Source organism: Neopelma chrysocephalum, unplaced genomic scaffold (assembly GCF_003984885.1).
Source record: "Neopelma chrysocephalum unplaced genomic scaffold, ASM398488v2 Primary Assembly neopelma1_94, whole genome shotgun sequence".
In the NCBI taxonomy this organism is placed as follows: domain Eukaryota; kingdom Metazoa; phylum Chordata; class Aves; order Passeriformes; family Pipridae; genus Neopelma; species Neopelma chrysocephalum.
In genome coordinates, this window is record NW_020897756.1 from 2,597,036 (window position 1) to 2,611,411 (window position 14,376).

The 14,376-nt window shown below is 43.0% G+C and overlaps 1 protein-coding gene across 2 annotated transcripts in view; it reads left to right on the forward strand.

Annotated features, from left to right (window-relative positions):
* ARHGAP40 (Rho GTPase activating protein 40) overlaps positions 1-14,376 on the forward strand; it is a 38,035-nt gene that overhangs the window by 19,578 nt on the left and 4,081 nt on the right. For both annotated transcript variants that reach the window (XM_027693947.1, XM_027693946.1), the window contains exons 2-12: positions 2,553-2,755; positions 7,303-7,523; positions 8,092-8,167; positions 8,643-8,821; positions 9,429-9,594; positions 9,940-10,031; positions 10,150-10,227; positions 10,502-10,661; positions 11,353-11,435; positions 12,140-12,346; positions 12,615-12,755. In XM_027693947.1, the coding sequence (XP_027549748.1) occupies positions 2,575-2,755; positions 7,303-7,523; positions 8,092-8,167; positions 8,643-8,821; positions 9,429-9,594; positions 9,940-10,031; positions 10,150-10,227; positions 10,502-10,661; positions 11,353-11,435; positions 12,140-12,346; positions 12,615-12,755 (1,584 nt within the window). In that variant the 5' untranslated portion in view covers positions 2,553-2,574. The remainder of the gene's footprint in view (positions 1-2,552; positions 2,756-7,302; positions 7,524-8,091; positions 8,168-8,642; positions 8,822-9,428; positions 9,595-9,939; positions 10,032-10,149; positions 10,228-10,501; positions 10,662-11,352; positions 11,436-12,139; positions 12,347-12,614; positions 12,756-14,376) is intronic.

Here is a 14,376-nt window from a genome sequence, read left to right on the forward strand (position 1 = left end):
GATGCTGTGACCCTTCTCAGGTGTGCACCAGAAATATGCCCTAATGCCTTAGATAAATAATGCTGCACTTGTAGTAACATCTCCTGGACTGAAACTCACATTCTGGGTCTGGTATCTATGTAAGTCATGCAGAAGATTTAAGTCAAGAGCCACTCTTTGGAAAGAGCTGAAGACTGTATTTATGTTGGCTTAAAATTGTGTTGTTTTTTCCAGCAGGCATGGGGAAGGGATTGTCACAGCCATGTGTGACACAGGCTTGTCACAGAGCACATCTGCTGGGTGCAAGCTGCTGCTCAGGTCTAGGGAAGGTTCTGCTGGAGCTGCAAACCTCAATTCTGTTTTGGTGTGAATCTATGGAGATTTTGGGGGTGTTAGATGAACCAGCTCTAAACCAAGCTTAACACAAAAGAAAGATACATTTCAGAGCAGCTTTGATCTGTATAAACTAAATTCTACAGGAGTATAGGGCAGTAACTTAGGGCAAGAGTAGTAGTTTTGTGCCTGCTGAAAGCATGTAGTAGTGTAATTAGGAGAGCTTATAAGATGGTCCTTAGTGTTCTGTGTTGAGAGGCTGCTCTTCAGTGCAAGTTCCTATGCCAGTGTTTCTGACACTAATATGGCCAAAACCAACTCCCTCAAGATAATATAAATTCCTCCTTCCAATATAAATTCCTCCTTCCAATTAGTGTTGATTTCTATTGACTGTTGCAAAATAGAATCCTAGTGAGATATCATGGCAAGGTATTAAACAGTCATTTTTGATGCTAGCAAGGTGGCTTTGTTTAATCTTATGAGTAGGTTGTCAGAAAATGTGAGAAAATGGAGAGGAGCACTAAAGAGGAAGAGTTAATGAGGGGTGTGATCCAAATTTTTAATTCCTAATGGGTAAAGATATAAGTAAAAAGTCAAAAGGGGAAATAATGATTTGGGGTGGTTACTGCAGTGGAACTGAGAGAGATGGACATGAATTGTGAAGGTAAATAAAAAGTAAATCTTAGATTGACTATTTAAGTGTTCTACCAGGCTATAAATCAGCATCTCAAGTGGAGACCTGTTATTTGGATATCCAGGAATAGGAAAGTGCAGATGGGTATTAAACAAGCAGATCTCAACTCTGCCCTTGCCAGGGCTGGATAGCAGAATGGTTCAATTCAGTCTTTTACTTTTGTGTTCCTATAAAACAAACAAACAAATCCCTTTTATTCTTGTTCTCAGCACTCTGGCTGGCTCCAGATGTTCCTGGAGTGGTGGTTATTGCTTTGGTTCTGACCTTTAGAAGAGAAGGGCTCGTGCATGTTAGAATAAGGTGTGAGCATGATGTGCATGCACATGCATAAATACAAGTTAAGAATGTCCTATAACATGTGTCTCAAAATTAGCCCTTTATGCCTTGAAATGCTTCTTCTAACAGAAGCAAGTTAGTGCCAGAACTGCTAGTAATGGCTTTCTGGAATGAAAGGGGCTAAAACTTTCCAGGTATTTTGCCATCTATAACTTTCAGATTCCAGGAGTTAGGAGTCTAAACTGCTTTTCATGTGTGTTTTGTTGTCATGGTTTTCAAGGCATAAGACTCAAATCTGCCTTTTTATTTTTTATATTTTTATTTTTCGTGAAACTAGAAAGGAATTCTGGCCTATGTTTGATGGTGGTGGCTGTTCCCAGGTGTTTCTCAAACCACCCACAGTTAGTGTAGTGTGCCACCTCTTTAATTTTGTATTCATAATTGGAACCATTGAGGTGTACTCATAAGTATGTTCCACTTATCCCTATTTTTTTAAGTCTTTGAAAAAGATGTGTAACAGGATTTAAATGGCTTTGTAACCCTTTAAAGAAAACTATAATTCATTTTAGGAGAGGCACTATTTCATGAAGTGATGAGAACATCACAGCTTTCTGCACAGAGGTTGAAAGCTGAACGAGGCCAGTCTGGGACTTTGGCTGCCCATGAATGAATCAACAGGGTGGTAAGAAAATTCCATATGCTTGGGTTTCCCAGGACACTTGTGCTGTTTCACAGCTGAAAAATCTGGTCTGAGCAGGAAAAGAGGACCTCAACCATCTGAGTTTTTTGTTGCATGAGCTGAAGTGCAAGAGGCAGAGCTGTGCCGGTTTTTGCATATGGAGCACAGACCTGCTGGGTTTGGGCTGCTGTGGCTGGGAGCTTCCAGGCTCCAGGTCCTTGGAGCACATATGCACCAAGCTTGGAGAACACCCTGGTAGGCTGTGAATGTAGAGGGTACCTGTGCAAGCTTGCAGGGGAGTGTTGGAAGCAAGAGTGTGGTGGTAGGTGGTGTGTTGGAGGTCACTGGAGGGGCAGCATTGGAAAAACTGTGTTGATACTGTCTTCTCACAGGTTTGGGCAGCAGTTTTCCCCATTCTCTAGGGGATTTAGTCCCAACTTTGTCTGTGTTGCTAAACACTAACCACAGCAAGTTCAGCACTTACCTCTATTTGGCTTTACTGCAGCCATTAATCAGTGAAGACTGTACTGTGAATGCTGTGTGTGAATATGTGTAGCTTAATCTCTCTCTCCTTATCTCTTCCTCTCTCAGCACCAGAAATTGGCCTTGCAAAATGAGCCAACTTCCTCCGAAGAGTCCTTTGGCATCCCTGGTGTCAGAGGGCACGAATTCCAGGGTAGAGGCTTTGGACAACTTGTCAATGGACAGTTTTTGGCTAGAAGTAGAGAACATTAAACAGAGCGCTGAAGCCGAGCAAGAGGAATGCAGCCTTGCAGATGTCAAAACACAAGAGGGTAGGTTGCCAAAAATGTTGGGAGTGAGGAGAGGAATGTGAACATCTGAAACAGGAAATTTGCTTATGCACCTGAATGATTTATAAGCATGTGGGAGTATGGTTAGAATATTATCAGTCAATCAGAGATAGACATATTATTTTAATTGGGTGGTGGGTAATGCCCTGCAGAAGGGGAGTGCTGGCCTGGCCTGGTTTTGGCTTCTGAAGCAAAGCTGACTCTAAAGGTCAGTCACAGGAGCATGTTCAAGGCTCTGGATTTTTTTCAAACAGCCCCACTAAGTAGGGGACATCTCACTCCCACTGCAGGTGGCTGCATGTTAAACACCCTGTGAAAGCTGACTGTGTTTGGGAAGGCTTGTTTGTGTACGTGGTTCTGAGATTCATCATAGTGGCTTTTATGGGAGCTGCTTCTGCAGAAGGCAGACTGTTCCCTCTCTAATTCACTGTTCAAGAAAACACAGTAAACATCCAGAAAGCCTTGAGTCCTTCCACACAAGGTTTTTCCAGCATATCTCCTTTTTTTTTTTTTTTTCCTCTTTCTTTCTTTGGAAAACTGTTTCATGTGCATGGGGTGTTTTTAACGGACTTTCTGTAGCACTGATGCTATCCAGTGTTTTGGAATAAGTGGAACCTGAAATAACTATATGCAGTGTTTTGGAATAACTGAAACCAATCGTATTCCAAAATTTATGGAATACAATTGCCTCTTATAGAATCATAGAATTTTTTGCATTGAAAGAGGTACTAAAGGGATGGCACTGTGGGCACAGACCCCGATGCCTGGGGTGGCAGGCGTCTGAACCAACTTTATTTAGAATATCAACATCTTATATATGAGGTTCAAAAAGTATCAAATGATGTTTATCAACATACAAGTATTCTACGGAGCATGTGCAACAGAGTACCAGGAACTACATTTCCCAGGATGATTTTCAGCACCCTCCCTTGTGACACTCACTGCCACACTAAAGCTCAAGTTATTCCACCCCCTGCCATGGGCAGGGAGACCTCCCACTAGACCAAGTTGCTCAGGGCCACATCCAGCCTGGCCTTGGACACTTCCAGGGATGGGGCATCCACAGCTTCTCTGGGTAACCTTTGCCAGGGCCTCACCACCCTCACAGGGAAGAATTTCATCTGAATATCTAATCTAAATTTTCCCTCTTTCAGTTTGAACCTCAGTTTACTCCTTGTCCTATCACTGGTGAGCAGGAACCTTTTCCTGATGAGCATTTCCTTTTGACACGGGAGGTACAACATCCTGGGGTGTTTGGAGGGATGATAAGTGGTGACAAATACCCAGTGATCCCACAGTTTGGGATCACACCTTTCCTGGGTCCATTTTGAAGAAATAGGGTCAATAGCTCTCCTGGGTTCATAGGGGGGCTCTGGAGAGAAGGATGTGAAGATCATCATCTGTGTTTGTCATAGCAGGCAAGACATGATAAACATTAAGGTCTGCTGATTGTGTCCCTACATAAAGGACGTAAGTTTGCTTTTTAGAACTGGAAGAGATGCAAAGTAACCAAGAAAACGAGTGCATCAGGAAGGAGACTCTGGAAAAGAGACCATGCCATGAGATGAAAGACTGTCTGGGATATCCAAAAGGCTGATATGCTGGAGGCAATTTAATTACCGTGTGTAAGCAGGAAATGTCTTTTAATGGTGTGTATTAATCTGTCAGGCAGGAGCTGACTGCTTAATTGGCCATTGAAACCAGACAGACTTGAAATAATGCTCTGAGTAGCAAAGCCTTCCTGGTGGGCTGGGGAAGGTGGTGCAGCACATTTGGGCTCCTGGTACCTTTTCCATAGGAGCTTAGGCAAATAAGGGTTGTGCTGGGAGCATTGGTGATGAGGGGAAACTTTGGATGGTGTGGAGGCAGGATTTGACTGGTGCCTGTTGGCTTTCACACCTCTGCAGCTTCTGGTTGGAGCATGGAAGCTTTGAGGCTCCTCAGAGCCAGAGGCACCATTGCTCTGCATAAATCCCAGGAAGTTGTACTTGGACAGTGGCAAACAGCTCCATCTGGAGACAGCATGGAGAGATGGCTGATCACAATCACTGCACAAGGGACAGTGAGGAGGCTGTGTGGAGATAAGGCATTGCAAAAAAGCTGACCTAGTTGGAGAACTGGGCTCCTGTGTGAGGGCAGGTGTCGTGGGAAGCTGCTCCTGATCTGGTGTCAGTGGGAGGCCAGAGTGTAACTGTGCAGAACTGGGTCAGCTGAAAGGTGCTGATGGTCTTGTGTCCTCGCTGATGGTTGATGGGAGGAGAAAGTAGCTTTTTCCTGGAATACAAACAGCATTGTCCTTTCCTTGCTGTTGCTGTTTGCTGAGGTCTCCCCAAGGCCTGACAGCACAGCAGGCTCTCTGCCACTAACATACCTGTTCACTTCCTTCCAGCATGTAACCATGGCTGAGAACTGTCTGCGGAGTGATCTTTCTCCACCTTCAAAAACTAGATAAGAAGCTGTGCTTAATGTTTAGTCTGAAATTGTAGGATGCCATAGCTGTCCTTTAAATACTTGGAAACTGAATGCTATATTACAAATGCTCTTTGTGGCTGGCTTATGTTTCAAGTAAGTCTTTAGAAGTGGTGTTCTTTAGTTTTTGCAAAATCATTCCTAATTGTTCTCTGCTGAAGTGCTGCTTGCTCACAAGGCAAGTCTTAGCAGCTCTCCAGGTTTAAGCCTGCAGCTCAGCTTCTGTGGATCTCTCTGTTCTGACCTGTTTCTCTCCCATTTTTAACCTTTTCTCCATAAATAACCTATTTTGCTGGTTTCCTTTTGTGTTACTGGCGAACATAACTGGGCCAAAATATTAAACAGAGGAATTACAATCTGGTGCTTTGGCATCAGAAGGGGCAGTAAGCTCACATGGATGTTTGATTTAGGGGCTGCTGTTTAGTATTGTGTACTAGATTTGTTTCCTGTTATGACTGGAATGGCTATTTTCAAAATTTGCAAGCAATACATTTCACTTCCTCTGGTTCCCAAAGGCAAAATAAACCAGAGACTTTTTGTGTGTTGTTCTGCTGTGAAACCATGGATGTAGGACAAATGTACAGTGAGGAGTTGTGAGTGGGACCACGAGTGGCTGTGCCCAAATGAGCACTGCTGGGGGGATGCTCTTAACTGTTAGATACTGTAGAACCAGACATGAGAAAAGACCAAAACTCAAGACCATGTAGGAAAACCAGATAGTTTGCCAGAAGATTCATTAAGGGAATTACTTGACTTCAAGTCCAGCACTGTTGTGGTATGATGAAAAGAAATGTTCTGTTTTGTTACAGCACCTAAAACACAAAGAGTATGCTCTGAAGGCTGAGAAGAGTTTTGATTGTCACAACATATGTTTGCAAGCTGCATGAACACAGAGGTTTCTCCAGAAAAATGACATTATTTAATCTCTCAGGAAGAGCTGCTTGGCTGCTTTATTATTGATGCAGAAATAATAAAACTTGGCCTGAGCAGCTGTGATAGCTGAGGAGATAAAAGTTTGCATAGGACAGAAAGACTGGGAATGGACTGTTCTGTGTCAGTTCAGTTTTGATTTTTCTTTTCCCAATATAACCTTTGGTAGAGCTGTACTGGAGCTGCCTGCAGTGAATCCATGTGGTGGGTAGAACAGAAAAGATAAAGGCTTTGTGGTGTTTGCTGTGTTAAAAGAAACAATTTAGCAGGCAGTTTCAACTTTATCTTTGGATTTCAAGTAGCTGCCTTGCTCAGGGCACTTTCTCACTTGCACTTCCTTATGAGTGCAACTCATAAGAAAAAAATTGTCTTCTGTGTTTTGAAGTGCAACTTTATTAAGGAATGAAGTGAACTTGAGATTTTTGAGTGATGCTGCTGTACTATCTCCAGGCTTCTCACACTTCCTTCTGAATCTGAAATAGTCTTTAATTTTAGTGATGTTTTGAATAGGCCCAGACATAAAGGGAATACACAGAGTAAGAATAACATTTTTGCTTTTATTGAGTGTATGGATACTAATTCACTTCAAAAGATAAAGAGTAGGGATGGTGCAAACAAATGGTTCTGTGAGTATATTAAATAAAATACATTTGAATCTACCAGATCAGGGTCCAGATATTAAAAGAAAAAAGAAGTTGATATACAGGCATACGTATAGATAAATAAAAATTAAAATAAATAGCCAAGTAATTTGGAAAAGTACAAAAGCCAAATATGCAGTGTTGTGGCATCTCATATAGACCTTTTGTCCATTTGCAAAGCTGTCAATGATCACGTGTGCTTCAGGGAGACACTGCCATTCCCTCTGGGGTGGCTGTGTTCCACTGCCAGCTGTCAGAGCTCCCCTTTGCACAGGCAGCTGGGTACCAGGGAATAGGGCTAAGAATTTGAGAACAGCTGTGGCTTCCTAACCAGGATGTGTTAGGAACCTAACCTAAACTTCCACTGATATCCCATTGCCGCCTCACAAAGGGGATGGCTCAGACTTCAGGTTTTCTGCCTCTGAAGCATTGCAAGCACCCAAATTTCTTTTATCTGCTCACTCTGCCTTCTCATCCCTTGCCTGGCAGAGGGAGAAGCTGAAGCTGAGTGGCTCCAGGACGCGGGTCTGTCCGAGCTGCTCGGAGACCGTGGCTCGGACAATGACAACCTCGTGCTGCTCTCCACCCTGACCCAGACCCAAGCGGCCGCTGTGCAGCGCCGGCTGGACACCTACTCCCGCTCCCGCAGGAGAAAGAACAAGCACTCTGTGCGGGATGTCCGGGACATTTTCGGAGTGGCCAGCTCGGAGGTTTGTTCATTTAGTGGGATCTCTTGAAAGATCTTGTTGCCTTCTGGTGGCTGAGTTGCCTTTCTGGGTCTAGGGCTGCTGTCATGTCCAAAAAGATGATTTCATCCCCTGAGCTCAAATGGAGCTGAGATTGGAGAAATTCTACATCCTGGTTGCAGTGCTGATAAGTTATTACAAAACCTGAAGATCCATAAACTTCCTAGAGGCTGCTGGAACAATTCTGTATCCTGCCTCTATATGGTGTCTAGAGCATGACAGCCTCGTGGAGCACTGGCATAATTTGGAGCCCTCTTGTGTCTTCTTTATTCCAGTGACATGTTAAATCATTATTAACCAAAACAAAAGAACTTCTTAAGTTCAGTTCTGATAAGCTGACCTTGTGCAGCTGGAAAATCCTGGAGGAAGAATAGAGCTGGTTTTTTTGGAGGGTTTTGGGGTTTTTTGTTTGGTGCCTGTTTTTGTGGGTTTTTTTGCAAGAGAATACGTAACAATTGGCTTTTCAGCTGTTTTCCTGCAGTTCTACTCCTCTTTTCATTCTAGTCAAAACAACATTTTTCATATTTTTCAGGAGACAACAGCAGAGAAAGAGGAGTCCAACCCAGATCTGTTGTGGCAGAATCTACAGACTGCAAATGCACAGAGAAGTAAGGAGAGGTTTTAAATGTAGAGTTGGACTGAATGAGGAGTAGGATCTGAAGTAGGGCTGAAACTGGAAGGAAAGATAGATAGATAGATAGATAGATACACATATGTAGTTGTTGTTAGGAATTGCTGCTCAAACTGATAATGGTAGTTCTGCAAGAAAGCAACTGAAAAATGAAAATAGAATCAGTCTAGTAAAGATCATATGGTGAAATGCTATAAATACTATATGCAATTGTACAAGGAGAAGTTAGCCATAGGTGCATCCTGTAATTTAAGGCCATACTTGTCTTACCAGTGGTCTGATGATTGCGGCTGTAATGTTATGATTTCAAACTATTCTCATCTATTGATCAGTGTCAGGGCTGTGCTATTAGAACTCTGTGTTTGTGTTTACAAAATCCTACATTAACATACAATGATACCAAATCTTTTTTAGTACTCTTGTTTTCTAAGCTTCACCCTCCTGGCTTTCAGAAATTCGAGGCAATTTCTCCTCTGTATCAGAAACCCAGGATTACTCTCGCACAGTTCGAAACCCTGGAAAAGAGGAGGCGTTCAACATGGATGTTGCCTACTCAGAGCAAGCAGCCGCCCTCCTCAAGGGATCCTTCCTGTCTGAATCCAGGAAGTTAAAGGATGGAAATGCTCTAACTGTAAGCACTGAAGGAATTTCTCCTGTTAGAATTTATTAATCTGTTCTTGTCAAGACACTCAGTTCAGTTGTATGATCAGCTCTTGGAAACATCCTCTGTGGATAGTGTTGCAATTGGTCTGTACTGGGTATTTTTCGGTACATAGTGCTTTTATCCTTGCAGTGTTGGGCAAGGATTGACACTGTGTAGTGGAGGGTCAAAAGAAGTAAGACTTATATCTGTAACTATCTATTTTGACACAGATCTGTGTTGTTTCCTCTGACAAGGGGAGAGTAACTGGACTTACTTATTCATAATCCTAACAGTTTTCTTTGCAAATGAACTGGACTGCTTCCAAAATCCGAGTAGAGCAGGGTGGGTATCAGGCTTTAACTTAGATAAATTGGGATGTCCAATGTGATTAAAGAGCAATACTGAAAAGGGAAAATATTTATTCAACTAGTGGTTGAGTAGGAGCAGTTTTGGGCATGTGTCTGGTCTTGAACACAGCAGAATGAACAGGTGCCTGGTTATGATAAAGAGTCATAAGAATACAGCAAAAATTGTTTACTAGTGGAAAAGGTGACAACTTGAACTGAAGCTTTTGGGTGTGTGTGTTTTCCTTTAGAAATTTAAGATCCTCAAGGGCAGACTAGGAGTGACCAGAATTGGAGATCTGTCTGCTCAGGACATGAAGAAGATCCCCACACTGGCCCTCATTGAACTGACAGCTCTCTGTGATATCCTGGGCTTTGAGCTGAAGAGAAACAAAGCAGCAAAACTGAAAACAACAGGTTAGTGGGGGTGTTTTGTTATGGTTTTTTCTTTTTTGGTGCCTTTTTTTTTTACACTCATCTTCTCATAGATCTGTGTCCCAAATGTTAGGACAGAGAGGGTCTTTGATAAGAAACCTTGTGACAGGTGTGTTTTCCTCGGTCCTGGAAGTCACTGGATCATGACATCAGACCTAATACCACATTTATATCTGGTTATTAAATGCATTTGTCTTGTTTAATTATTCCTCTCTTTTTCCAGTATCTATGCTTGCAAAAGTGCCATCTTAGTCTGCAGTGGGGGATATACCCCTTAGACCTGTATTAGAGGTGATACAGACTTACGAACTGTTGTTTCTATTGTAGAGAAAAGGCTTTTCGGAGTTCCACTCAACACCCTGTTGGAAAATGACCAAAAGCTGCTCCCCAACACCAAGGTTCCTCTGCTACTCCAGGCAGTAAGTTTTCTTCTGCTTTCAATCACATCTCTCTGATCCCCAGAGTCATCCTGTGAAAAGGAAGGGCTGACTCCTCATCATCTGTGCCTAATAGCTTTCTCGTTTCCCCCTTTAATAGCTGTTGTCCTGCTTGGAGAAGAGAGGACTTGAAACAGAGGGCATTCTGAGAGTTTCTGGGTCTCAGACCAGGATCAAGGTATGAGCTCTTTAGCAGTGTTTAAAAATGTCAGAGGTGATCAGGGAGCATTTGCTGAAGCAAGTATCTAAATAACCCAAAATAATAAATATTAATATGTATTAATAACCTGTCTCATCTCCCTTCCAAGTACAGCTAGAAATACCCTGGGAAATCTGGGAGTGTGTACTGTGAGGGCCTCTGCACTGTTTTGACTTGAGGGATTGCCCTCCTAGTGCTCAGCTACAGAATTTTCCCTTATACCTGCTTGTAATAAATGCCATCTTTTTAACAGAGTCTGGAACAGAAGCTAGAAAGGGAGTTCTACACTGGCCTTTTCCGCTGGGATGAAGTGCACCAGAATGATGTGTCTGGGCTGCTGAAGAGGTTCATACGGGAGCTGCCGGCCCCGCTGCTAACAGCAGAGTACCTCCCTGCTTTTGCTGCTGTGCAAAGTGAGTCCCTGCTCTGCCTGCTTGGCAGCAGTTTGCTGGTTTGTGCTCTTCTTGCAAAGCTCCTATGGCCTTGAACTCTCTTGTCAGCTGTGTTGGGAGCCTGTGGATCCAGTGGGAATACAGTGCATGACTGAGAGTCATAGTCGCCGGTGCTTGGTTGAATGTGTCTTTGTACACTCTCCTGAAGTTTACGTTATGTTGTGTCATTTGAGGCTGCAGCATTGCTGCCATGCTGTATTAGGTCATTGAAAAAATTAGGACATGAAAACTCAGCTGTGGCAACTGGCCAGGGTGTACAATCTTGGCTTGACTGCAGGTAACGCAGTGTTCTGCAAGCATCTCGGTTTGAGGTTTGTGCCTCAGCGAGTGGTTTGGATGGGTTAAGCTAACTTTTTCAGTGCACAACTTCTTTGTTCAAGAAATGGGGAATATTGGGGTCATTTGGTGCCCTTCAAAGAAATCAGAGTTGCTGATAGATTGTGTACTCTGAAGGAAATGAGCCAGTCTTCTAAAACATGGGTAATTCCCTTCATAAGGACAGTATGAGCTTGACTTACTTCTATAAAGCAAGTTCTCAAATCCTAGACAACAAGACAACAATAATTGCCTTATTCTTTGGGAGATTTCCTGCTCAAGAAGAACAGTGTCAGAAGCCCGAATCCTCTGTCCTGTTGTTGCTCTCCCTATCTAGATATTCCAGACCTGAAGCAAAGGTTGCAAGCGCTGAACCTCCTGATCTTGATTCTGCCAGAGCCCAACAGAAACACTCTAAAGGTAAAAGTGCTTATTCTGGTTTTAACTGGAAAAACATAGAATCATTTAGGTTGGAAAAAACCCTTAAAATCATTGAGTCCAACCATTAACCCAGCAGTGCCAAGGCCATCACTAAATCATACCTCCAAGTGCCACATCTGCATGACTTTTAAATAAGCACCACCTCTGGCTTTCTGTGCTTTATAAGAGCTATGGTGGTTGCTGCTGCTTTTTTTTTTTCTCTTGCATAGTTCAGCCTCCAGGTACTAAAGGCAAGGCTGACTTAGCACCCTGAAAACTTTAGGGTTCTGGAATACATAATCGAGCCAAAGATGGCATCTGTCATGGCTCTGGTGAGGCGTGAGGTGAAAGAAATAATCCAAAAGGGTTTATTTTTCCACATCTGGGAATGGCTTTGAGGGGATACTAAGAGAAGGAGGGGTTTATCTTTAGATTCTGCAAATTTTACGACTCGACTTTGTAAATTGCTACCTGCCAAGGAGTAAGAGCCCATCTGCTTCCCACACTGTCTCTCCTGATCTCTAAGTGCTTGACAAACTAGTGTGCTTAGTATAGTTGCTTGTTGCCATTTTAGTATTAGAAACTGGTCGCTGAACTTCATGACTGGGGAAAGAGAATTTGCTCATGGATAACAAGAAGAAAAAGCTAATTAAGTGATCTCTCCAGCAATTGCCACAGTCTTAAGTCTCTTTCCCTCTCTTCAGGCTCTACTTGAGTTTCTCAGCAAAGTGGTTGCCAGGGAGAACAACAACAAAATGAACCTCTGGAATGTTTCCACGGTGATGGCCCCAAACCTCTTTATGCACAAGGGGCTGCCAAACAAGATCCCTGAAGGGAAGGAGAAGCAGCTGGCAGAGGGAGCGGCTGATGTGGTGCGGATGATGATACATTACCAGGATCTGCTCTGGACAGTAAGTTGCACACCTGTTTGGCAGTATGGTGTAGCAGTGTCTTGATCTGGTTAGAGTTAGAAGAGGGGAGGGAATAGTCTTGGAAATTTCAGAGGAGTTAAACATTTGTAGGCAAATCCTCTGACTGAGTTCCAAGACTACCTTGCCTTCAAGGTACACAGGTATTTTGTCTATTTCAGGAGCTTCATAAAGTGATGATTGGGTTCTTAAATGACATCCTCATCTCTGCTTGATTTAATTCCTGTTTTCTCCCTTCTCCCCTGCTCAGGTCTCCTCTTTTCTGGTAGCTCAAGTGAGAAAGCTGAACGAGAGCAACAGCAAAAGGTACCAGTTCTGCGACAAGCGAATTAAAAATTTGTTGCGCAAGATTCACGCTGATAAAGATAAGGTGGAAAAGAACCAGGCAGAGGTGAGTTGGGGCTTGGAAAAAAACAAGCCACTTCATGGCAGTGTCAAATGCTTTCATGAGGACTCAGAAAGCTGTAAAGAGGGATGTTCTTTGAAGAGCAAGAGAGAGAAAAGTTGCAGAATAGTGAGGAACAGTTTCCCAGACTCTCTTGGCCAGATTGTGTCAAAAACTGATTCCAACAACAAGAACACTAAATACGTTTCAGGCTACAAAACACTTGGTGAAAAGCAGATGAAGAGGGAAGAGACCAGGAGCAGAAATGCTGGTCTTTGCCTCATGTGAAAAGCAGAATTCACGTGGCTCTGGGTGCCCTAGGTGTTGGCACAGATACATCTGCTGTGATAAAGGCAGACTTATTTTCAGGAACTTAAAACAAAAATTTAGGTTATTACAGCAGTATTGTATCTAATTTTCTTTTTGCTCCATAATGCTGTTGATCTGTATGAAAGGGTTTGAGGAGGAGGTTCTTGCTACTTAAAGGGAGAAAAGTTCCCTGATGAATGACATGGCTCTGCGCACTCTCCTGTTGGTGCAGACTGAGATTGTTTAAACAGATGTTTCTACCTGATCTGTTTCAGGATCAAAGTTGGGAAAAGATCCTTGGAGCCATTCTGCCTGGGTTTTTGTGGTAGCCATCTTAGTTGAATATGTGCAAGTCTGTAGGAGCTGGGTTATATCATGCAGGGCTGGATTTGAAATATCACACAGTGGTGGTCCAACCAGGATGCTCTAAGGGCACAAGCTTAGTTGGAGTCTGCAGGTAGAAATAATAAGTGAAAGTTTAAATCTGCATTCCTGAAGAAGAGTCTATGTTCTCACAAGCCAATACATTCCCCACCTTTCTATGGCTGGGATACTGAGATGATGTCTGCCTAAAATATGGCTGTTAAGATGACATGTCACTGTTGAAGGTGCTGTCATTTTGGAGAGGGCAACTACTGTTTAGGCAGTCAAACAGATGGACCCCATGCTTAGGAAGTGGTTAACACCGTTCTAATGGACTCAATCTTGTGCACTGTTTTTGCAGAGGTTTTGGGGATTGCAAAATTAATTTACAGCAGGTTAAACCCTGTGAGAATAGTTCAGTGTTCTTGGCAAAAGTTCTGAGAAGTTACTTCATGGAGTAGCTGATTAAAACAGTATTGGAAAAAAAAACCCACTTGAACTCAGTTCTGTGCTGGCTCAGTGCTTCCTTTCTTTGGAAACTACCTTTCTGAAATTCAGTAGTCTGCAATCCAGCTGCCTAAGCTCCTTTTAGAGTAATTTAAATGAATTTCAGAGAAGTCATTCAGACTCGTGCAAACCAGTTTGTTAAAATTTCTTGCGACAAATCCTGTTTTCATCCAAGCTTGTGTCGCTTCTGGTGGTAGTGCTGGGTTTGAACAGCAGAGAGCACCAGCGCCCGCTGATGGAGAGCACAGGTCTCCTTTCCCGGACACAACACCGAAACGCTAGTGATTTATTTATAATGCTCACCTTGATGCTTCTTTAAGTTTTTAACCTGTAGAATGTGTGGAATAAGAAACAAGCCTAAAGTCTATGAGCAGCTGGCTGGATAGATGTTATTCTTCACACTATCCAATCTATTTTGAAACTTGGGGTTTTGACTGATAGTAAAGTC